General features: G+C 48.5%; 1 protein-coding gene across 3 annotated transcripts in view; it reads left to right on the top strand.

Annotated features, from left to right (window-relative positions):
- The first annotated feature begins 7 nt into the window (after positions 1–7).
- Positions 8–23,600, top strand: part of ift22 (intraflagellar transport 22 homolog (Chlamydomonas)) — a 30,098-nt gene continuing 6,505 nt past the window's right edge. Inside the window, exons 1-4 of one of the 3 annotated variants that reach the window (XM_068007898.1) lie at positions 8–87; positions 2,348–2,426; positions 3,617–3,706; positions 8,720–8,922. In XM_068007898.1, the coding sequence (XP_067863999.1) occupies positions 45–87; positions 2,348–2,426; positions 3,617–3,706; positions 8,720–8,922 (415 nt within the window). In that variant the 5' untranslated portion in view covers positions 8–44. Of the gene's footprint in view, positions 88–2,343; positions 2,427–3,616; positions 3,745–8,719; positions 8,923–23,600 lie in introns of those variants that run through there. The other 2 variants (XM_068007900.1, XM_068007901.1) reach the window with 2 other exon arrangements.

Below are 23,600 nucleotides of genomic sequence, written 5' to 3'. Positions count from 1 at the left end.
TCCTGGTAACGGCGGCCCGGTGGTCACCTGACCCGGGACCGGCCATGTTCAAAGTAAAGCTCCTGCTGGTGGGTCCGAGCGAGAGTGAGGAGAGGGGATCGGGGGGAGGGGAGAGGGGATCGGGGGGGAGGGGAGAGGGGATCGGGGGGAGGGGAGAGGGGATCGGGGGGGAGGGGAGAGGGGATCGGGGGGGAGGGGAGAGGGGATCGGGGGGGAGGGGAGAGGGGATCGGGGGGGGAGGGGGAGAGGGGATCGGGGGGGAGGGGAGAGGGGATCGGGGGGAGGGAGAGGGGATCGGGGGGGAGGGGAGAGGGGATCGGGGGGGAGGGGAGAGGGGATCGGGGGGGAGGGGAGAGGGGGATCGGGGGGGAGGGGGGGAGAGGGGGGATCGGGGGGGGGAGGGGGGGGGGAGGGGGGGGGGGAGAGGGGGGGGGGGATAGGGGGGGAGGGGAGGGGGATAGGGGGGGAGGGGGGGAGGGGGGGAGGGGAGGGGAGGAGGGGGGGGAGGAGGAGGGGATCGGGGGGGGAGGAGGAGGGGATAGGGGGGTGGGGGGGAAGGCAAGGCCCGGGGAATGGGTCTCTCTCTCTCTCCCCCCCCCCCCCCCCCCCCACCTCCCCCCCCCCTCCCCCCCTCTCCCCCCCCTCTCCCCCCCCCCCCCCCCTCTCTCCCCCCCCCCTCCTCCCCCCCCCCTCTCCCCCCCCTCTCTCTCTCGCCCCCCCCCTCTCTCACCCCCCCCCTCTCTCTCTGTCTCTCTCTCTCTCTGTCTCTCTCTCCCCCCCTCCTCTCACCCCCCCCCCCCCCCCCTCTCTCTTTCTCTCTCTCTCTGTCACTCTGACTTTGGCTCTCTGTGTCTGTGTCTGTCTCGAAATAGAATATTTGGCTGCAACTTGCTGATCCCTAATGCTGAAAAGGAAGGAATTTGTCGGGGGATCAGGTGGGCAGGACGGTTCTGTCTTTTTTTGTCCTTTCAGGTTGGAGTTGGTGTGACCTTGTGGGAAAGGAGCCCTCGGCAACTGAAGCTCGCACTTGAAGTGGGAAATTTCTGAACTGAACACTAACTGCTTGAAGCTCAAGAAAAATATTAATCAGTTCACCTGGCAGCAGTTCTGATGTGTCCTGGGATATTAAGTACACCTCACATCCTCAGACAGTTCATTTCAACTCTCAGAATCACAGCTCTGGGCAAAAATATCAATTCTTTTGTGAGGCTGAGATCCTCAAGTGAAAACTTTTAATTATGACATGAAAAGACAATTCAATTAACAAATTTAATCATGTTGCTGTGACTTGTACCATTTTTTTCAATTTTTAAATTTTGTTTAAAATCTTATTTTGGATGTTAGAAAATTATTACTTTTTTGGTGGTGGACAGAACATTTTCAGAAACCATTTGAGAAATATAACAGCACCATATAGGGTGTGACAGGCAAGTGATAACATTAACGTTGAAAGTCTTTGGTGCCACCCACTGACCTCACATGGAAATGTAACAAGCAAATTTAATATGGGAACCCCCATCAGAGAATTTTACAAGTTTCCAGCAGAGTATGTGACCCATGTATGAATTTAGAATGGAAGGAGGCCATTCGACCCGTCGTGCCGGTGCTGGCTCTCTGCAAGAGCAATCCAGTTAGTCCCACTCCCCCATCCTTTCCCCGTAGCCCCGCAAATATTTTTCATTCAAGTATTTATCCAATTCCTGTTTGGAAGCCACGATTGAATCTGCCTCCACCACCCCTTCAGGCATTACATTCCAGATCTTAACTACTCGTTGCATAAAAAACGTTTTCCTCATGTCGCCTTTGTTTCTTTTGCTAATCACCTTAAATCTGTGTCCTCTGGTCTCGACCCTTCCGCCAATGGGAACAGTTTCTCTCTATCTACTCTGTCTGGACCCTTCATGATTTTGAATACCTCCATCAAATCTCCTCCCAACCTTCTCTGCTCTAAGGAGAACAACCCCAGCTTCTCCAGTCTATCCACATAACTGAAGTCCCTCATCCCTGAGATCATTCTAGTAAATCTCTTTTGCACCCTCTCTAAGGCCTTCACATCTTTCCTAAAGTGCGGTGCCCAGAACTGGACACAATACTCCAGTTGTGGCTGAACCAGTGTTTTATAAAGGTTTATCATGACTTCCTTACTTTTCTACTCTATGCCTCTATTTATAAAGCCCAGAATCCCGTATGCTTTTTTAACCACTTTCTCAACCTGCCCTGCCACCTTCAACGACCTGTGCACATGTACCCTTAAGTCTCTATTTTAATATGTTGTCTCGATGTGTCTGAAGGATTGTATGCTGGCTGTACCTTCATGCGTGTTCTTGGATTTGTCATTCACAGAGTGGAAAAACTGTTCTGGCAAATTTCCTGTCTGATACAACTGAAGCCATAGGTGGTGATTACAGCCCAACTCAAGGAGTCAGGTGTGTGAGCACTTAACACTCTTATTTAAAAACACACTCCCTACGCAGCCATATTTTACAATAGATGTAAAGTTGCCAGGCTGGCAGCATATGTTTAGCATCTTTGTTAGTCCCCAAAATTGCTCTGTGACTGAGCCATATGCACCATAAGGTTGTCGGTGTTTGCTGATCACAGTGCAAGTGCAGACGGATCGCCATAATTGATCTCTACCCACGGATTCGGGAGGAGAAAATCTGCCAGGGTTCCTTCCCTCTCCAGATTGCCATCTGGTGGTCACTGCTGGAAATGTCCATGTGGATGTCAGATGAGCCAAGATCAGGCATGTCTGTGATGCCCCCCACAGTCTGCCAGTGCTCACTGTTTAGGCTCCTGCATGAAGAATGGTCACTTGGACCTGATACTGGATGGCTGCTATCACCCATGGAACTACGAGAGAGCAAGAGGGGAAGAATTGGCAAATCTAGTAAAGACTAAGGCTCAGAATTTACAAAAGCTGACTTTCTGTTTGTTGTGAAATCTATGTGACATACTGATGATTTGTATTGCATGTCTGGGAGGCTATTGTACTCAAAGCAAAGTAGATGCCCTTGTCCCATCAATCCTCTAACCCATTTTACCCGACAGGCTCTTGACATACCCATATTTAATGATAGCATTAGACTGTTAAGCATGGATCAAATAACGCTGCCTTTCTGTGAGGATCCCACCCATTCCTAGTCACTCCTGATACTGCCACCTTTTTAAAAAAAAATCTCCCAGTGCTTCCGTTCCTTTCCTTCCTCTGGGCATGGCTGAGGCCTAGGGCCCTGCCCTCTGTAATGGAGGATTGGGAGTGATGAGGGGAGGGGCAAAGAAAGACAATGTAAAATGAGTGCCTGGAGAACAATGGAAGCCAAATACGTAAAAAATCAGGAATTGGAGAACAGAATAACAGATATGAAACGCCTATCAAAAAGCAAAGGAAACAATTGAGTAAGGGAAAATTCTTTTTTTAAAGGAAAATGAAGAATTAGAGGATGGCGATTTACAGGAATAAATGGAGAAATCTGTAGAGTGATGAAGGTGTTGCAAGTCCTCTGACAGGACTTGTTCATCCTGGGATAATTTGGAACTTCAGTGTTTTTGTTTTTTAAGTTTAAATAATAAGTTACGTACATTCATGCTAAATGGAAATCATCTCATCTTCTAGGATCCTGGAGTACGAATGTCCCAATGTGAACGCTAATGGAAAAAGTATTGCGTGTGAAGTGGAACTCTGGGACTGCTCTGGTGATCAGAAGTAAGACGACAGTAGAATTAACAAATCTGCCAGTGACAGTAAGGATGTGTTTTGTTCCCTCAGGACAAATATTTAACACTCAGGCACTGAGAATGAATGGAAAGAAATCTTACCCAAAAAAAGGTGCATGGATGGTGCAGGTCTGAATTCTCCCACTTTGCTCATGTCAGCATTCCTGCTGCTAGCAAAGGCTAGACAAAGTCTTGTCCTGGGTGGGGGGGATGCAGGGGGAGGAAGGGAACCTGGAGGTGGAATCTGCACTGGGTGCTCTGGTGTCAACCGAGAGCAGCAGTGATGGAGCCTGAGAGAAAGGTTCACACTGTGCCCGTCAGCTCCCGCACGTGTGTGACTCATAAGCGAGGGTAATGAATTCTCAAAGGGTTTTCTGGAGTCAACTTGACTTGCATTCTGTACCACCAAATTTATTTAATGTTGAGATGTGTTTTGCTTTGTTTCTGCTCTCCTCCCATCTTGAGCAGAATGCATGCAATGCTGGGGTAAAGTGTTGGAACTTAAAGCAGAGGAGAAGAACGGAGAGTGATCCTGTTGTCCATCGTACTTCCTGTATTGCACTTTGGGATCACACTGCAACTTTAGTGTCAGACTTACCACATTTCTCAATTTACATTTTTTCCTCCTGTTTGGTTAATTATTTTTTGTGATTTGAATTTATTAATCATTTATTATCATCCATAATTTTCTTACAAAGGAATGAAAAACTCAACTTGCTCAAAACACTTTATGAACAAAGTTTTGGCCTGCCACTTTGCCCTGAGCCTGTTAACTGCATTCAGCTGAAAAATACATTTTATAACATAAAACAACAGCAACTGGCTCTTACATGGCACATTTCATGTAGAAAACGTTTCATGGTACTTTACAGTGAGTAAGAGGATAGAGATTTAGCCATAGAGGGAGAGATTAGGAGGGTGACTAAAAACTTAGTCAAAAAGTTGGGTTCTGAGAAGAATTTCCAAGGTGGGGGAGATGAGTAGAGCAGGATTGGGTTCCAGTGAATGGGGCCGAGATGGCTGAAGGCTCTTCCCTCATTGGTGGGGTGAAGGGAAGGGTTGACGCACAGGAGACCAAAGTCAGGGGGCTGCAAAGTGTGGGAGGAGACATAAGATGGGCTGAGATACTCTGCTGCTGGACCCCAATAACCCATCCAGTGCCCGACCCCGAGACCCCATCCGGTGCCCGACCCCAGTACTCCAACCGATGCCCGACCCCGAGACCCCATCCGGTGCCCGACCCCAGTACTCCAACCGATGCCCGACCCCGACCCCATCCAGCCCGACACATACTCATATACATACACAAAAGGGAATTGTGCCAGAGGACTGGCGGACAGCTGATGTGATTCCTGTATTTAAAAATGGAGATAAAACAAGTCCAGGGAACTATAGACCGATTAGCTTAAAGATACAATAGAAAAACATCTAGAAACCGAAAATATAATAAAGAATAGTCAACACAGATTTGAGAAGAGAAGGTCATGCTTGACCAACTTTATTGAATTATTTGAAGAAGTAACAGAAATTGTAGACGAGGGTAATGCAGTGGATGTAATATACATGGACTTCCAAAAGACCTTCGATAAGGTATTGCATTGTAGACTCATGACTAAGGTCAGAGCATGTGGAGTCAGGGGACAGAGAGCAGAATGGATAGCAAACTGGCTACAAAACAGAGATTAGGGGTTAAAGGTAGTTACTCAGACTGGCAAAAGGTGGGAAGTGGTGTTCCACAGGGATCAGTGCTGGGACCACTGTTGGAGTCCGAGGGATGCAGACTTGAACGTTTATGGCGGACAGGTGGTTTAGCCATTCATCGCCAGATCTGGCTGGACCACATAAAGCACTATCGGGTCCTGCTCCTCTGCCAAAGCTGCTCACTATTCCAGGATCATCCTGGAATGCAAAGATAACCCCCGGCTTCTCTTCACTACAAACCGTCTTTCTAAACCCCTCTCCCCTGTCCCCTCCACCCTCACCTCCAACAACAAGTGCGAGGAGCTCAAGGCCTACTTTGTCACTAAGATTGAAACCATCTGTTCATCTGCCTCTGCCGTTACCCTCCCTTCCTCTAGCCCACCGAGCCAAACTTCCCCTACAATTCCCCCCTGCCCTAGCCCTGAGATCATGAGACCCACCTCCTGCTCTCTTGACTCTATTCCAACTAAAGTGCTGATCACGCAACTTCCCTTCCTGGCCCCCATGTTAGCTGATATTGTTAACGGACCCTTCCCCTCAGGTACTGTCCCCGTCCTCTTCAACCTGCCGTCATCACCCTCCTCAAAAAAGTCACCCTTGACCACTCTGTCTTTGCAAATTACTGCCCCATCTCCAGCCTCCCTTTCCCCTCCAAAGTCTTTGAATGTGTTGTCGCCTCCCAAATCTGTGCCCATCTTTCCCGCAACTCCATGTTTGAATCCCTCCAATCGCCCCGCCACTGTACTGAAACGGTCCTTATCAAAGTCACAAATGACATCCTATGTGACAGTGACCGTGGTAAACTCTCCCTCCTCATCCTTCTCCACCTGTCTGCAGCCTTTGACCACACCATCCTCCTCCAACACCTCTCCTCCATTGTCCAGCTGGGTGGGACTGCGCTCACCTGGTTCCATTCTTATCCATCCAGTCGTAGACAGAGAATCACCTGCAATGGCTTCTCTTCCCGCTCTCGCACTGTTACCTCTGGAGTCCCCCAAGGATCTATCCTTCTGCCCCTCCTATTTCTCATCTACATGCTGTCCTTCGGCGACATCATCCAAAAACACGTCAGGTTCCACATGTATGTAGACGACCCCCAGCTCTACCTCACCACCATCTCACTCGACCCCTTCACTGCCTCTCATTTGTCACACTGTTTGTCCGACATCCAGTACTGGATGAGCAAAAATTTCCTCCCACTAAATATTGGGAAGACTGAAGCCATTGTCTTTGGTCTCCGCCACAAACTCCGTTCCCTCGCCACCGACTCCATCCCTCTCCCTGGCCACTGTCTGAGGCTGAACCAGACCGTTCGCAACCTTGGCATTGTATTTAACCCTGAGATGAGCTTCTGACTTCATATCCGCTCCATTACCAAGATCACCTACTTTCACCTCCGTAACATCGCCCGTCTCCGCCCCTGCCTCAGCTCATCGGCTGCTGAAACCCTCGTCCATGCCTTTGATACCTCCAGACTCGACTATTCCAATGCTCTCCTGGCCGGCCTCCCATCTTCCACCCTCCGTAAACTTGACCTCATCCAAAACTCTGCTGCCCGTATCCTAACTCGCACCAAGTCCCATTCACCCATCACCCCTGTGCTCACTGACCGACATTGGCTCCTGACCCAGGAACATCTCGATTTTAAAATTCTCATCCTTGTTTTCAAATCCCTCCATGGCCTCGCCCCTCCCTATCTCTGTAACCTCCTCCAGCCCTACAACCCTCCGAGATCTCTGCGCTCCTCCAATTCTGGCCTCTTGAGCATCCCCGATTTTAATCGCTCCACCATTGGCGGCCGTGCCTTCAGCTGCCTGGGCCCTAAGCTCTGGAATTCCCTCCCTAAACCTCTCCGCCTCTCTACCTCTCTCTCCTCCTTTAAGAGGCTCCTTAAAACCTACCTCACCTGTCCTAATATCATCTTACGTGGGTCGGTGTGAAATTTTGTTTGATAATACTCCTGTGAAGCCCCTTGGGACGTTTTACTACATTAAATGCAAGTTGTTGTTGTTTACTATATCTACTATTTTTTATATAAGTGATTTGGACTCGGGAATCGGAAGTACAATTTCAAAATTTGCGGATCAAAACCAAATTAGGTGGTATAGTTAATACTGAGGAAGACTGCAACAAAATATAAGATGACATTAATAAACTTGCAGAATGAGCCTGTAAATGGCAAATTAATTTCAATATAGATAAGTGTGAGGTGGTGCATTTTAGTAGGAAGAATAAGGAGGTCACATACTGCTTGGATAATAAGAGTCTAAATGGGGTAGAGGAGCAAAGGGATCTAAGGGTGCAGATACACTTCATTAAAAGTAGCAACAGAGGTGAATAAGACCATAAAAAGTGCAAACCAAGTGAGTTAGGATACGGGCAGCAGAGTTTTAGATGAGCTCAAGTTTACCATTTCTAGAGGAATAGAATTCAAAAGCAGAGAAGTTATGCTAAACTTATATAGAACCTCGATTAGACCACTGTCGGAGTACTGTGAACAGTTCTGGTCTCCATATTATAAAAAATAAGAATCACTGGAGAAAGTGCAAAAAAAGATTTATGAGGATGATACCAGAACTGAGAGGGTACAACGATTGGGAAAGATTGAACAGGCTGGGGCTCTTTTCTCAAGAAAAGAGAAGATGTAGAGGTGACCTGATGAAGATATTTAAAATTATGAAGGGGTTTGATAGGGTAGATGTAGAGAAGATATTTCCATTTATGGGGGAGACCAGAACCAGGGGTCAGAAATATAAGATAGTCACTGATAAATCCAATAAGGAATTCAGGAGAAATTTCTTTACCCGGAGAATGGTTAGAATGTGGAACTTACTACCACAAGGAGTAGTTGAGGTGAATAGTACAGATATATTTAAGGGGAAGTTGGATAAATACATGAGGGAGAAAGGAATAGGAGGATATGCTGATAGGGTGGGAGGAGGCTCGTGTGGAGCATAAATACCGGCATAGACCTATTGGGACGAATGGCCTGTTCCTGTGCTGTAAAATTCTATGTAATTCACAAAGGGAATGTGAGGTAAGGGAGATGGGAACCAAACTCTGTAAATCAAGCCTTCAAAAAATGTGGAAAACCGCACTTCAATTCTTCAGCTAGTCTGAAAATAAGCTAGCAAATTATTATTTAATTTAATCTGTAACATTTCAACTGGAGATGTGCTTGGCTATTTAATAAACCTGCCACTTTGACAATTTACATTCAGTTGATGTGTAAGTGCCCTTTTCTGGTTAATATAAGAATTCAGATAAGTTTGTGAAATGGTTCTTCGTTTCCTCTCTGAAGGTTTGAGACTTGCTGGCCAGCTTTAATGAAGGATTCCAATGGGGTTGTGATTGTGTTCAATGTTGATGTGCCCAGCCACCTGAAGGAGATTGAGACACTCTATTCCTGCTTTGTGCAGCAGCAGCGGTTGCATGACTCCCAGTGCCTTCTCGTTGCTCACCACAAGCCAAGCTCAGGATCTGGCAGGGGGCGGCCCAGCTTGGGTAAGTGTGAAGTAATTACAGCTTACAGGGGGATGCTCTCCAGTGCAATCCCAACCAATAGTCAAACAATCTCCCAGATCAAGGGGCAAATTACTAGAGGAAACCTGTCCATGCTGTGTGTGGGAAAGGAGAATCTCTATTGCTGTAAACAGCTGCATTTAGAATTGTATGTTGATAAATGCACATCATCGCCTTCTTAAAAAGCACTACTTCCAATCGAGCATTATAGATGTGTCTGTGGTCGACCACCTCATACAACATCTGATAAACCGAGAGCTTCCTCTCCCTTTCCTTTCTCCCTCTTGTCAGAAGGGGTGATGGGCCCTGAGTCACAGGGTGCCCACGTGGGTTAGTTGCAACAATCACCTTCTCAAGGGAGGAGACTCCTGTAAAATGCCAGATCGGGATCCCAAATCACTTTGGGCCTACATTTGCTGGGTGCGTGCTCCACCGCAAGAGGTGCAGCGGGCTGGGACTTCCATCCACCCGCAGTGCAGGCTGCTGACTCTGTCCCAATGCTGGGGAAGAGTCATTTTACTTATTAAGAGGTGCATGCCTTAAATGACTGGCTGAAGATTGGAGCAGTGCTCTGCTGCTCTGTTGGGGGTGCCCGATGCCCTTAATGAGCCAGAGAGGAATAAAAAACGATTTAATATTTCTGGGCAGGGAACCCAGAGCCTGCATTCTGGGAGCTTTTGCCCTTTAATATCTTTGGGGCCTTCAGAAGGCCCACAATGGAACACACAATTGCTCTGACCAACTGGGTATGGGAGGGGCAAGCTGGGCAGAAAGCCAGGGAACCTGGTGGATCTGGCACCCTGCGGGCGGACTGCCACGTGTTCCCCTCTCCAGGAGTTGTGGAACTTCAAGGAGCATGGCCCAGACAGCAAAGATAGCACCACGGTCACCAAAACCTGCACTCACACACAACCTCTGACGTGGAAAATCATCCCAGGGTTGAAGGGACTTGTGGAGAGAGGAGTGCCAATAAAGAGATTTAAACACAACAGTGAGAATTTTAAATTTGAGGTGTTGGGGAATCAAGAGCCAATGTAGGTGGATGAGGACAGGGGAGGGATGAATGGGTCAGGGGGATGGGTGGGCAGGTCGGTGCAGGACAGAGAGATGGGTGGGCGGGTCGGTGCAGGAGAGGGGGATGGGTGGGCGGGTCGGTGCAGGAGAGGGGGATGGGTGGGCGGGTCGGTGCAGGAGAGGGGGATGGGTGGGCGGGTCGGTGCAGGACAGAGAGATGGGTGGGCGGGTCGGTGCAGGAGAGGGGGATGGGTGGGCGGGTCGGTGCAGGAGAGGGGGATGGGTGGGCGGGTCGGTGCAGGAGAGGGGGATGGGTGGGCGGGTCGATGCAGGAGAGGGGGATGGGTGGGCGGGTCGGTGCAGGAGAGGGGGATGGGTGGGCGGGTCGGTGCAGGAGAGGGGGATGGGTGGGCGGGTCGGTGCAGGAGAGGGGGATGGGTGGGCGGGTCGGTGCAGGAGAGGGGGATGGGTGGGCGGGTCGGTGCAGGAGAGGGGGATGGGTGGGCGGGTCGGTGCAGGAGAGGGGGATGGGTGGGCGGGTTGGTGCAGGACAGGGGGATGGGTGGGCGGGTCGGTGCAGGACGGGGATGGGTGGGCGGGTCGGTGCAGGACGGGGATGGGTGGGCGGGTCGGTGCAGGACGGGGATGGGTGGGCGGGTCGATGCAGGACAGGGGGGTGGGTGGCCGGGTCGGTGCAGGACAGGGGGGTGGGTGGCCGGGTCGGTGCAGGACAGGGGGATGGGTGGGCGGGTCGGTGCAGGACAGGGGGATGGGTGGGCGGGTCGGTGCAGGAGAGGGGGATGGGTGGGCAGGAGAGGGGGATGGGTGGGCAGGAGAGGGGGATGGGTGGGCAGGTCAGTGCAGGACATGGGGGATGGTTGAGTGGGTCGGTGCAGGAGAGGGGGATGGGTGGGCAGGTCAGTGCAGGAGAGGGGGATGGGTGGGCAGGTCAGTGCAGGACAGGGGGATGGGTGGGCAGGTCAGTGCAGGACAGGGGGATGGGTGGGCAGGTCGGTGCAGGAGAGGGGGATGGATGGGCAGGAGAGGGGGATGGATGGGCAGGAGAGGGGGATGGGTGGGCAGGAGAGGGGGATGGGTGGGCAGGAGAGGGGGATGGGTGGGCAGGAGAGGGGGATGGGTGGGCAGGTCGGTGCAGGACAGCAAAGGCTATGGGCCCCGATAACATCCCGGCTGTAGTGCTGAAGACTTGTGCTCCAGAACTAGCTGCACCTCTAGCCAAACTGTTCCAGTACAGCTACACCACTGGCATCTACCCGACAATGTGGAAAATTGCCCAGGTATGTCCTTTCCACAAAAAGCAGGACAAATCCAATCCGGCCAATTACCGCCCCATCAGTCTACTCTCAATCATCAGCAAAGTGATGGAAGGTGTCGTCGACAGTGCTATCAAGTGGCACTTACTCACCAATAACCTGCTCACCGATGCTCAGTTTGGGTTCCGCCAGGACCACTCGGCTCCAGACCTCATTACAGCCTTGGTTCAAACATGGACCAAAGAGCTGAATTCCAGAGGTGAGGTGAGAGTGACTGCCCTTGACATCAAGGCAGCATTTGACTGAGTGTGACACCAAGGAGCCCTAGTAAAATTGAAGTCAATGGGAATCAGGGGGAAAACTCTCCAGTGGCTGGAGTCATACCTAGCACAAAGGAAGATGGTAGTGGTTGTTGGAGGCCAATCATCTCAGCCCCAGGGCATTGCTGCAGGAGTTCCTCAGGGCAGTGTCCTAGGCCCAACCATCTTCAGCTGCTTCATCAATGACCTTCCCTCCATCATAAGGTCAGAAATGGGGATGTTCGCTGATGACTGCACAGTGTTCAGTTCCATTCGCAACCCCTCAAATAATGAAGCAGTCCGAGCCCGCATGCAGCAAGACCTGGACAACATCCAGGCTTGGGCTCACAAGTGGCAAGTAACATTCGCGCCAGATAAGTGCCAGGCAATGACCATCTCCAACAAGAGAGAGTCTAACCACCTCCCCCTGATATTCAACGGCATTACCATCGCCGAATCCCCCACCATCAACATCCTGGGGGTCACCATTGACCAGAAACTTAACTGGACCTGTGGCTACAAGAGCAGGTCAGAGGCTGGGTATTCTGCGGCGAGTGACTCACCTCCTGACTTCCCAAAGCCTTTCCACCATCTACAAGGCACAAGTCAGGAGTGTGATGGAATACTCCCCACTTGCCTGGATGAGTGCAGCTCCAACACTCAAGAAGCTCGACACCATCCAAGATAAAGCAGCCCGCTTGATTGGCACCCCATCCACCACCCTGAACATTCACTCCCTTCACCACCGGCGCACCGTGGCTGCAGTGTGCACCATCCACAGGATGCACTGCAGCAACTCGCCAAGGCTTCTTCGACAGCACCTCCCAAACCCGCGACCTCTACCACCTAGAAGGACAAGAGCAGCAGGCGCATGGGAACAACATCACCTGCACGTTCCCCTCCAAGTCACACACCATCCCGACTTGGAAATATATCGCCGTTCCTTCATTGTCGCTGGGTCAAAATCCTGGAACTCCCTTCCTAACAGCACTGTGGGAGAACCGTCACCACACGGACTGCAGCGGTTCAAGAAGGCGGCTCACCACCACCTTCTCAAGGGCAATTAGGGATGGGCAATAAATGCCGGCCTCGCCAGCGACGCCCACATCCCGTGAACGAATAAAAAAAAAGGGTGTGGGCAGCAGAGTCTTTGGTGGATGGCAGATGGAAAACCGGTCGGGGGCACTGGAACAGTCGAGCCTGGAGGTGACAAAGGCGTGAGTGAGTGTTTCAGCAGCTGAGGTAAAGCCGGGTCATGTTACAGAGATGGTGTGGGCATTGTTTGTGATTGAGAGGATATGGGGTCCAAAACTTGGCTTGGAGTCAAATAAAGACACTAAGATTGTGAACAGTCTGGTTTAGCCTGATTCTGTGGTTGGAAAGGGGATAGGATCAGGGGCAAGGAATGCTTATAGAGCTTGTGGCAGGGGCTGAAGATGATGACTTTGGTCTTCCCAATGCTTAGCTGGAGGAAATTGCAACTCATCTCAGCATTCGATAAGGTTCCACATAAGAGACCGTTAACAAAAATGGAAGTGGAGGCAGCTTATTGACATGGGTAGGGAATTGGTTAGGAGGTAGGAGAGAGAGTAGGGATATTGGGTATGTACTCAGATTGGCAGGATGTGACTAGTGGTGTCCCCCAGGGATCTGTTCTGGGGCCTCAGCTTTTCACTATATGTATGAACGAAGGAATAGAGAGGTGTATTTCTAGGTTTGCTGACGACACTAAGTTAGGTGGCACTGTAAATAGTGCAGATGGGAGCAGAAAGTTACAAAGGGACATTGATAGATTCAGTGAGTGGGCAAAACTGTGGCAGATGGAGATCAATGTGGGCAAGTGTGAGGTCATCCACTTTGGACCTAACAAAGATCGATCAGAGTATTTTCTAAATGGTGACAAGCCAGGAACTGTGGAGGAGCAGAGAGATTTAGGAGTCCAAGTACAGAAATCACTAAAAGCTAGTGGACAGGTACAAAAAAATAATTAAAAAGGCCAATGGAATGTTGGCCTTTATCTCGAGAGGGCTGGAATACAAAGGGGTGGAAGTTTTGCTCCAGTTATATAAAGCTCTGGTTAGACCACATCTGGAGACTGGGTTCAGTTCTGGACACCGCACCTCAGGAAGGATATATTGGCCTTGGAGGGAGTGCAGCGCAGATTCACCAGAATAATACCGGGGATAAATGGGTTAAATTATGAGGACAGGTTAAATAGACTGGGCTTGTATTCCCTTGAATATAGAAGATTAAGGGGTGATCTAATTGAGGTGTTGAAGATGATTAAAGGATTTGATAGGGTAGATAGAGAGAAACTATTTCCTCTGGTGGGGGAGTCCAGAACAAGGGAGCATCACCTTAAAATTAGAGCTAGGCCGTTCAGGGGTGATGTCAGGAAGCATTTCTTCACACAAAGGGGAGTGGAAATCTGGAACTCTCTCCCTAAAAAAGGCTGTTGAGTCTGGGGGTCAATTGAAAATTTCAAAACTGAGATTGATAGATTTTTGTTAGGTAAGGGTATTAAGGGATATGGAACCAAGGCAGGTAGATGGAGTGAAGATACAGATCAGCCATGATCTAATTGAATGGTGGAATAGGCTCGAGGGGCTGAGTGGCCTCCTCCTGTTCCTATCCAGGACTGGATGTCAGACAAGTAGTCTGACCACTTAGAGGCAGTGAAGGAGTCAAAAGATTTGGTGTAGAGGTAGAGCTAGGTGTTACCAGCATACATGTGAAAGCTGACCCCATGGGCGAGGGCAGTCCAACCGAGCTGGTTAAAAGAGAGGCGTTGGAGGAAGATGGTGTGGTCGACCATGTCAAAGGTTGCAGAGAGCTCGAGGAGGAGGGAGAGAGGTAATGCACCAGGTTCACAGTCACGGAGAGTGTCCCTCAGAGGGGAGATGAGAACTTTTTTATGCAGCGAGTTGTGATGATCTGGAATGCACTGCCTGAAAGGGTGGTGGAAGCAGATTCAATTGTAACTTTCAAAAGAGAATTGGAAACAAATGGGGGATTGGGACTAATTGGGTTGCTCTTTCAAAGAGCTGGCTCAGACACGATGGGCCGACTGGCCTCCTTCTGTGCTGTAAGATTCTATGACATCATTTGCTGTCATAGGATTAACTTCCATATGTAGGCTGAACATCCAGCCTTACTCTTCGACCACTTCTCTCAATCCCTCGATCGATGCTGTCCTGTCAGACTGCCTGCTTGATATCTAGTTTTGGATAAGGCACAACTTCCTTCAATTGAACATGAAGACCAAAGCCATAGTTTTCGGTGCACCTCACAACCTTCGCTCCCACTGATCCCATCCCTCTCCCTGGCCTATTACGCAGGTTCAACAAGACAGTGCACAACCTTGGAGTTCCGCTCAGTCCTGAGGTGAATTGTAAACCCCACGTTCTCTCCCTCACCAAGTATACTTATTTCCAACTCTGTAATATTGCCGCCTCCGCTTATCTTAACCCCACCTCAAAAACCCTTATCCGTGTTTTTCCAGACTCAACTGCTCCAATGCTCTTCTTGCTGGTTTTCCTTCATTTGCACTCAACAAACTCCAACTTGTCCAAAGTGCAGCTACCCGTATCCTCCCCCACACCAAGCTCTAATCTCTATCATTCCTATCCTTACTGGCTCCCTGTCCCTCAATGCATTCAATATAAAATCCTTGTTCTTGTCTTCAACTCCCTCCATGCCCTTCCTTCACCCCAGACTTGCTCTCTTTCCCGCACCCTTTGATCTTCCGATTCAGGTCTCCCAAACACCGCACCTTCATCCACTCCACCCTTGGCCCTGCTGTCTGGAAATCCCCCTGACCTTTCTACCACTCTACTTCTCTCTCCTTCTTAAAAGCTACCTTTTCTCCCAAGCCTTCAATCACCTCCCCTAATTGCCTCTCCATAGGTTGGGGTTTCTGTTCCTTGGGGTGTTTTGTACCTTAAAGGTCCTATATTAATGCAAATTGTTGCCCTGGGAAAGAATGAGTTAGAGCAGGAGGCAATGTGATGTCTGATTTGAGCACAGTGACACCAATGATGCCACCGGTTGTTCACATCCAAAAGGGTTTTAATTCAGGAGTTTACCACAGCATATGGACGAGAGTATCAGGCCATCCACAACCTCTCCAGCAGAGAGGGTAATAATAGGAAACGTGGCTAAGGCTCACGGGTGTCCTATTGCAGCTGAATTTCTTTATGTCTAAAACAGGTTGTGTTCTGCCATACAAACTCTCAATTATTCACCAGCGTTACATGCAGAAATCGATGCTTCAGACATTGGATCCAGCTGCACTCCTGCATCGCTAGATTATCCACCGATACTGTGCCTTTGGGGTCCAGATTGTATCTCAGAAGCGTAAGATCTGAGACATGATTTGGTATGTGCGACAAAAATGTACTTTTTGTCTGGGTTGATTTTTCAACTGATACAATCTTATTACTAGAAACAGTACAGAGGGATAATTATGGTTTTCTGTGAGCTGGGAGTTTGCAAGGTATAGACAATACACATTACATTATGGCCAACGGACGTCAATTAATAAGTATGAGCTGGTGGTTTCTGACCCACAGGTGTTCTTGTATCTTAATGAATCATAGAAAGGTGACAGCACGGAAGGAGGCCATTCGACCCATCGAGTCCGCGCCAGCTCTATACAAGAGCAATCCAGCTAGTCCCACTCCCCCACCCTATCCCCCCACAGCCCTGCAATTTTTTTTCCTTTCAAGTACTTATCCAGTTACCTTTTGAAGGCCATGATTGAATCTGCCTCCACCACCCCCTCGGGCAGTGCATTCCAGATCCTGACCACTCGCTGTATAAAAAGGTTTTTCCTCATGTCACCTTTGGTTCTTTTGCCAATCACCTTAAATCTATGTCCTCTGGTTCTTGACCCTTCCGCCAATGGGAACAGTTTCTCTCTATCTACTCTGTCTAGGCCCTTCATGATTTTGAACATCTCTATCAAATCTCCTCGCAACCTTCTCCGCTCTAAGGAGAACAACCCCAGCTTCTCCAGTCTGTAGGCTGAACACAGAGATATTTAGTTCCAGTTATCATTGATAGATCAAATGGGGGACAAACAGCCTTGCTGTTGTCAAAGTTTGGCTACCATTTAACATTGGGGTAGTGGGTTTCATTGAAAGTTATTTCTGAGACTTGGGAGAAGGGTCATGTGACAGACAGCTCACTGGCCGAGGGTCTTCTGTTGCAGGGTTTTATTATGCTTCATGCGTTTCGTTCAATAGTCAGTGTTTGCAATTTGCAGACAGCAGTAAAGAGCTCTGTGTTAAATTGTGTACCCGCCAGCAGAATAGCTGAACTGGATTTCAGATGGTAGCCTGTTCCACAACAGAAGAAATGAACTTCTGTCTTAGGGGCCGAAATTACCATCCATTCCAGTGGACTGCTGCTGTAGGAATCCACTGCGATGGCCACAAACTCCGCTGGGACTCAAGACACATTGGATCCTGGACTTGCGACACTCTGCCCATCCCAAACAAGGCTACCGATGCAGAAGGAGTGGGGCCGTGGGTAGAGACTTCTTTTGCTGGGGTTTCCTGCATCCTCGGTCTCGGGGACCCTGCATAAATTTGAAGGCCAGAAGATTGTGTGAGAAGAGGTGTACCAGCCTCCTGATGGGTGGAAATGGATCCATCGGGGGGTGGGGGTGGAGCAGGCTGAGTTCCTGACCGGAACCCCTGAAGAGGTGGTAAAGTGACACATCTGACATCTTTTTAGATCCAATCCCTTTGGCACAAAGACAGTTACTTGGGCCCCCTGACCACCATACCAGCCGGGCTACCAGCACCACATTGGGCAGCCTCCTGGGGCAGTTGGGCACCTTAATTCGGCTCCGGCTCCAGCTCCAGTCAAATAGAGTGAGCTCCCACTGACTCCTCACAGTTGCTGGGGTCAATGGTGGAGATCACTGGTGGGTGTGATCCTGGCATAACTGCCCAAGCAATTTCGGAGATAAATGATTGGTGCCTTACTGTATCGAGGAGAGCAGAGGAACGTGAGCTATTCGTTTACGGCGTTTCTCAAGGGCTTCCATTGATCTACTGCTGAAGAATTTCTGCCCCGCGATTCACTGTTCACTAAATAAAACCACTTGTTGGTTCAGAGCCTCGGCCTGGGTCTGATCGAGTATACCTAGTCCACAAGAACAACTCACACAAAGGCATGCATTTCTACAGTTCCTTTCACAACCTAAGGACTTCCCAAAGCGCTTTACAACCAATGAAGTGTAGTCACTGTTGTAATGTAGGAAACACGGCAGCAAATTTTGCACACAGCAAGATCCCACAAACAACAATGAGATAAACTGTTTTAGTGATGTTGGTTGAAGGATAAATATCAGCCAGGACACTGGGGAGAACTCCTCTGATCGTCTTCGAAATAGTGCCATGGGATCTTTTATATCCATCTGAAAGGGCAGGCAGGGCCTTCGATTTAACGACTCATCCGAAAGACAGCACCTCCAACGGTGCAGCACTGGGAGTGACAGCCTGGGTTATGTGCTGAAGTCTCTGGAGTGGGACTTGAACCCACGACCTTCTGACTCAGAGGCGAGAGTGCTGCCCACTGAGCCACAGCTGACACCAGTACTGTTAATGTTCAGAAGTGTCCCACAGTACTTCACAGGGGATAGTAGGAGGCGTGACTGAATTCTTGGTCAAAGAGATGGATTTTAAGGAGGGTCATAAAGGAGGTAAAAGGTGGAGAGGAAGAGAGGTTTAAGAAGGGAATTCCAGAGCTTAGGGTCTAGATGGCTGAAGGCACGGCCGCCAATGCTGCGATGAAGGTGGGGGGGTGTGTGCGAGATGCCAGAGGTGGAGGAATGCAGTTATCGTTGGGTTGTAGGGCTGGAGAAGGTTAAAAAGATAAGGAGAGGCGACGCGATGAAGAGATTTAAACATGAGGAAGAAAATTCTAAATTTAAAGCATTTGACTGGGAGCCAATGTGGGTCAGTGAGCACTGGGGTGATGGGTGAGCGGGACTTGGTACAAGATAGGATATAGGGCAGCAGAGTTTTGGATGAGCTCAGGTTTACGGAGGACGGGAGGCCAGGAAACATTTGGTCGAGTCTGGAGGTGACAAAGGCACGGATGAGAGTTTCAGAAGCAAGTGGGCTGAGGCAGGAGCAGAAAGGGGCAATGTTACAGAGGTGGAAGTAGGCGGTCACTGTGATGGAGAGGATATGGGGTCGCAAGCTCAGTTCCCAGTCAAATAGGATACTGAGATTGCGATCAGTCTGGTTTGGCCTGAGACAGTGGTGAGGGATAGAATCAGTGGCTACAGTACATTGTTTGTGGCGGGGGCTGAAGACAATGTCTTCAGTCTTCCCCATATTTAACTTGAGAAAATTGCAGCTCATCCAGGACTGGATATCGGAAGTAGATGGCATTTGTGATGGAGCAGATATGGGTCGGAAGCTCAGCTCAGGATCAAATAGGATGCTGAGGCTGCGAACAGTCTGGTTCAGCCTCAGACAGTGGCTGGGGAGAGGGATAGACAAACCATCCAATAACACTGAAAAGCTGTGAGGGATGAACCATCAAATTAATTCCACTGTTGGCGAAGTGTTTGAAAGTATTAAGAATGATAACATAAGGAACAATCTTGACGGGCATGAGTTAATCCGAGACTGTCAGCGTGGTTTTAGTGACAGGTCATACTTGACTAATTTATTGGATCGCTTTGAGCAGATAACAGACCTGGTAGATAGTGGAGAGACAGTAGATGTTATCTCACCTATATTTCAGGAAGGCATTTGATACCATCCCACATAATAGGCTACGACATGGGATAGATGGCAATGTATTAAAATGGGTTGGCAAATGGTTGGTTGACAGTATTGAGTGTTATCGAATGATAGAATCATAGAAAGGTTACAGCACGGAAGGAGGCCATTCGGTCCATCGAGTCCACGCCGGCTCTATGCAAGAGCAATCCAGCTAGTCCCACTCCCTGCCCTATCCCCGGAGCCCTACAATTTGTTTTACTTTCAAGTACTTATCCAGTTCCCTTTTGAAGGCCATGATTGAATCTGCCTCCACCACCCCCTCAGGCAGTGCATTCCAGATCATAACCACTCGCTGTGTAAGAAGGTTTTTCCTCATGTCACCTTTGGTTTTTTTGTCAATCACCTTAAATCTATGCCCTCTGGTTCTTGACCCTTTCGCCAATGGGAACAGTTTCTCTCTATCTACTCTGTCTAAACCCTTCATGATTTTAAACACCTCTATCAAATCTCCTCGCAACCTTCTCTGTTCCAAGGAGAACAACCGCAGCTTCTCCAGTCTATCCACGTAACTAAAGCCCCTCATCCCTGGAATCATTCTAGTAAATCTCTTCTGCATCCTCTCTAAGGCCTTCACATTTTTCCTAAAATGCGGTGCCCAGAACTGGACACAATACTCCAGTTGTGGCCGAACCAGTGTTTTATAAAGTTTCATCATGAATTCCTTACTTTTGTACTCTATGCCTCCATTTATAAAGCCCAGGATCCCATATGCTTTTTTAACCGCTTTCTCAACCTGCCCTGCCACCTTCAACGATTTGTGCACATATATCCCCAGATCTCTCTGTTCCTGTACCCCTTTTAGAGTTGTGCCCTCTAGTTTATATTGCCTCTCCTCATTCTTCCTACCGAAATGTATCCCTTTGTGTTTTTCTGTGTTTAATTTCATCTGCCACGTGTCCGCCCATGCCACCAGCCTGTCTATATCCTCTTGAAGTCTATCACTATTCTCCGCACTGTTTACTACACTTCCAAGTTTTGTGTCATCTGCAAATTTTGAAATTGTGCCCTGTACACCCAAGTCCAAGTCATTAATATATATCAAGAAAAGCAGTGGTGCCAGCACTGAGGGAACACCACTGTATAACTCCCTCCAGTCGGAAAAACAACCATTCACCACTACTCTCTGTTTCCTGTCCCTTAGCCAATTCTGTATCCATGTTGCTACTGCCCCTTTATTCCATGGGCCGCAATCTTGATTATAAGGCTACCATGCGGTACTTTATCAAACGCCTTTTGAAAGTCCATATACACGTCAACTGCATTGCCCTCATCGACACTCTGTTACCTCATCAAAAAACTCTATCAGGTTAGTTAAACACGATTTGCCTTTAACAAATCCATGCTGGCTTTCCCTAATCAATCTACACTCGTCCAAGTGACTGTTAATTCTGTCCCGGATTATCGTTTCTAAAAGTTTCCCCACCACTGAGGTTAAACTGACTGGCCTACAGTTGCTGGCTTTATCCTTACACCCTTTTTTGAAAAAGGGTGTAACATTTGCAATTCTCCAGTCCTCTGGCACCAACCCTGTATCTACGGATGTTTGGAAGATTATGGCCAGTACCTCCGCAATTTCCACCCTTACTCCCCTCAGCAACCTAGGGTGCATCCCATCCGGACTGGGTGACTTATCCCTCCTCTTACTACCCGTTTACTGTTTACATGCCTGTAGAAGACTTTTGGATTCCCTTTTATGTTGGCCGCCAGTCTATTCTCATTCTCTCTCTTTGCCCCTCTTATTTCCTTTTTCACTTTCCCTCTGAACTTTCTATATTCTGCCTGATTCTCACTTGTATTATCAACCTGACATCTGCGATACGCCTTTTTTCTGCTTCATCTTACTCTCTCTCGCTCTCTCTCTCTTTTGTCATCCAGGGAGCTCTGGCTTTAGTTGCCCTACCTTTCCCTCTCGTGAGAATGTACCTAGACTGTACCCGAACCATCTCCTCTTTAAAGGCCGCCCATTGTTCGATTACAGTTTTGCCTGCCAATCTTTGATTCCAATTTACCCGGGCCAGTTCCGTTCTCATCCCACTGAAATTGGCCCTCCTCCAATTGAGTATTTTTATTTTAGAGTGGTCTGTGTCCTTTTCCATAGTTATTCTAAACCTTATGATACTATGATCACTGCTCCCTAAATGCTCCCCCATTGACAGTTGCTCCACTTGGCCCAACTCGTTCCCTAGAACAAAGTCCAGCAATGCCTCCTTCCAATTTCACATTTCAAAAAGTTACCAGTGGAGGGCCACAAGGTTCAGTGTTGGGGCTGCTGCTGTTTATAATTTTTATAAATGATTTAGAGGAAACAATTATTTCCAAAGTATAGATTGGCATATTGTGAGACAAAGCACGATTGTAACCAACAAGCAGGTTTATTTTACATAAAATGCAATTCTAATAATCCTGAATCCCATTTGTTGACAAAAACCTGTCCAGTTCTTTCTCGAAACCCATTAATATTTCTTGTTCCATCCCCTGTGCCAGTAATCTGTTCCACGTACATTGTCCGTGACTTTTTTTTGTTACTAGTTTGCGGGATGTGGCTTTGAATTCTGCCTCCTGGGCCGAGTTATTAACTGGAATTCCACTACTTATAGCAACTGAGTTGAGGAACATAGGAACAGGAGTAGGCCATTCAGCCCCTCGTGCCCGCTCCATTTGATAAGATCATGGCTGATCTGTGATCCAACTCCATATACCTGCCTTTGGCCCATATCCCTTAATACCTTTGGTTGGCAAAAAGCTATCTATCTCAGATTTAAAATTAGCAATTGAGCTAGTATCAATTAGCCGTTTGCGGAAGAGAGTTCCAAACTTCTACCACCCTTTGTGTGTAGAAATGTTTTCTAATCTCGCTCCTGAAAGGTCTGGCTCTAATTTTTAGACTGTGCCCCCTACTCCTAGAATCCCCAACCAGCGGAAATAGTTTCTCTCTATCCACCCTATCTGTTCCCCTTAATATCTTATAAACTTCGATCAGATCACCCCTTAACCTTCGAAACTCGAGGGAACACAACCCCAATTTGTGTAATCTCTCCTCATAACTTAACCCTTGAAGTCCGGGTATCATTCTAGTAAACCTACGCTGCACTCCCTCCAAGGCCAATATGTCCTTCCGAAGGTGCGGTGCCCAGAACTGCTCACAGTACTCCAGGTGCAGTCTAACCAGGGTTTTGTATAGCTGCAGCATAACTTCTGCCCCCTTGTACTCTAGTCCTCTTGATATAAAGGCCAACATTCCATTAGCCTTCTTAGAATCATAGAATCATAGAATCATAGAAGTTACAACATGGAAACAGGCCCTTCGGCCCAACATGTCCATGTCGCCCAGTTTATACCACTAAGCTAGTCCCAATTGCCTGCACTTGGCCCATATCCCTCGATACCCATCTTCCCCATGTAACTGTCCAAATGCTTTTTAAAAGACAAAATTGTACCCGCCTCTACTACTGCCTCTGGCAGCTCGTTCCAGACACTCACCACCCTTTGAGTGAAAAAATTGCCCCTCTGGATCCTTTTGTATCTCTCCCCTCTCACCTTAAATCTGTGCCCCCTCGTTATAGACTCCCCTACCTTTGGGAAAAGATTTTGACTATCGACCTTATCTATGCCCCTCATTATTTTATAGACTTCTATAAGATCACCCCTTAACCTCCTACTCTCCAGGGAATAAAGTCCCAGTCTGTCTAACCTCTCCCTGTAAGTCAAACCATCAAGTCCCGGTAGCATCCTAGTAAATCTTTTCTGCACTCTTTCTAGTTTAATAATATCCTTTCTATAATAGGGTGACCAGAACTGTACACAGTACTCCAAGTGTGGCCTCACCAATGCCCTGTACAACTTCAACAAGACATCCCAACTCCTGCATTCAATGTTCTGACCAATGAAACCAAGCATGCTGAATGCCTTCTTCACCACCCTATCCACCTGTGACTCCACTTTCAAGGAGCTATGAATCTGTACTCCTAGATCTCTTTGTTCTATAACTCTCCCCAACGCCCTACCATTAACGGAGTAGGTCCTGGCCCGATTCGATCTACCAAAATGCATCACCTCACATTTATCTAAATTAAACTCCATCTGCCATTCATCGGCCCACTGGCCCAATTTATCAAGATCCCGTTGCAATCCTAGATAACCTTCTTCACTGTCCACAATGCCACCAATCTTGGTGTCATCTGCAAACTTACTAACCATGCCTCCTAAATTCTCATCCAAATCATTAATATAAATAACAAATAACAGCGGACCCAGCACCGATCCCT

This window comes from Heptranchias perlo, chromosome 28, assembly GCF_035084215.1.
Source record: "Heptranchias perlo isolate sHepPer1 chromosome 28, sHepPer1.hap1, whole genome shotgun sequence".
Classification (NCBI taxonomy): Eukaryota; Metazoa; Chordata; class Chondrichthyes; order Hexanchiformes; family Hexanchidae; genus Heptranchias; species Heptranchias perlo.
This window is presented reverse-complemented; position numbering and strand designations above follow the sequence as displayed.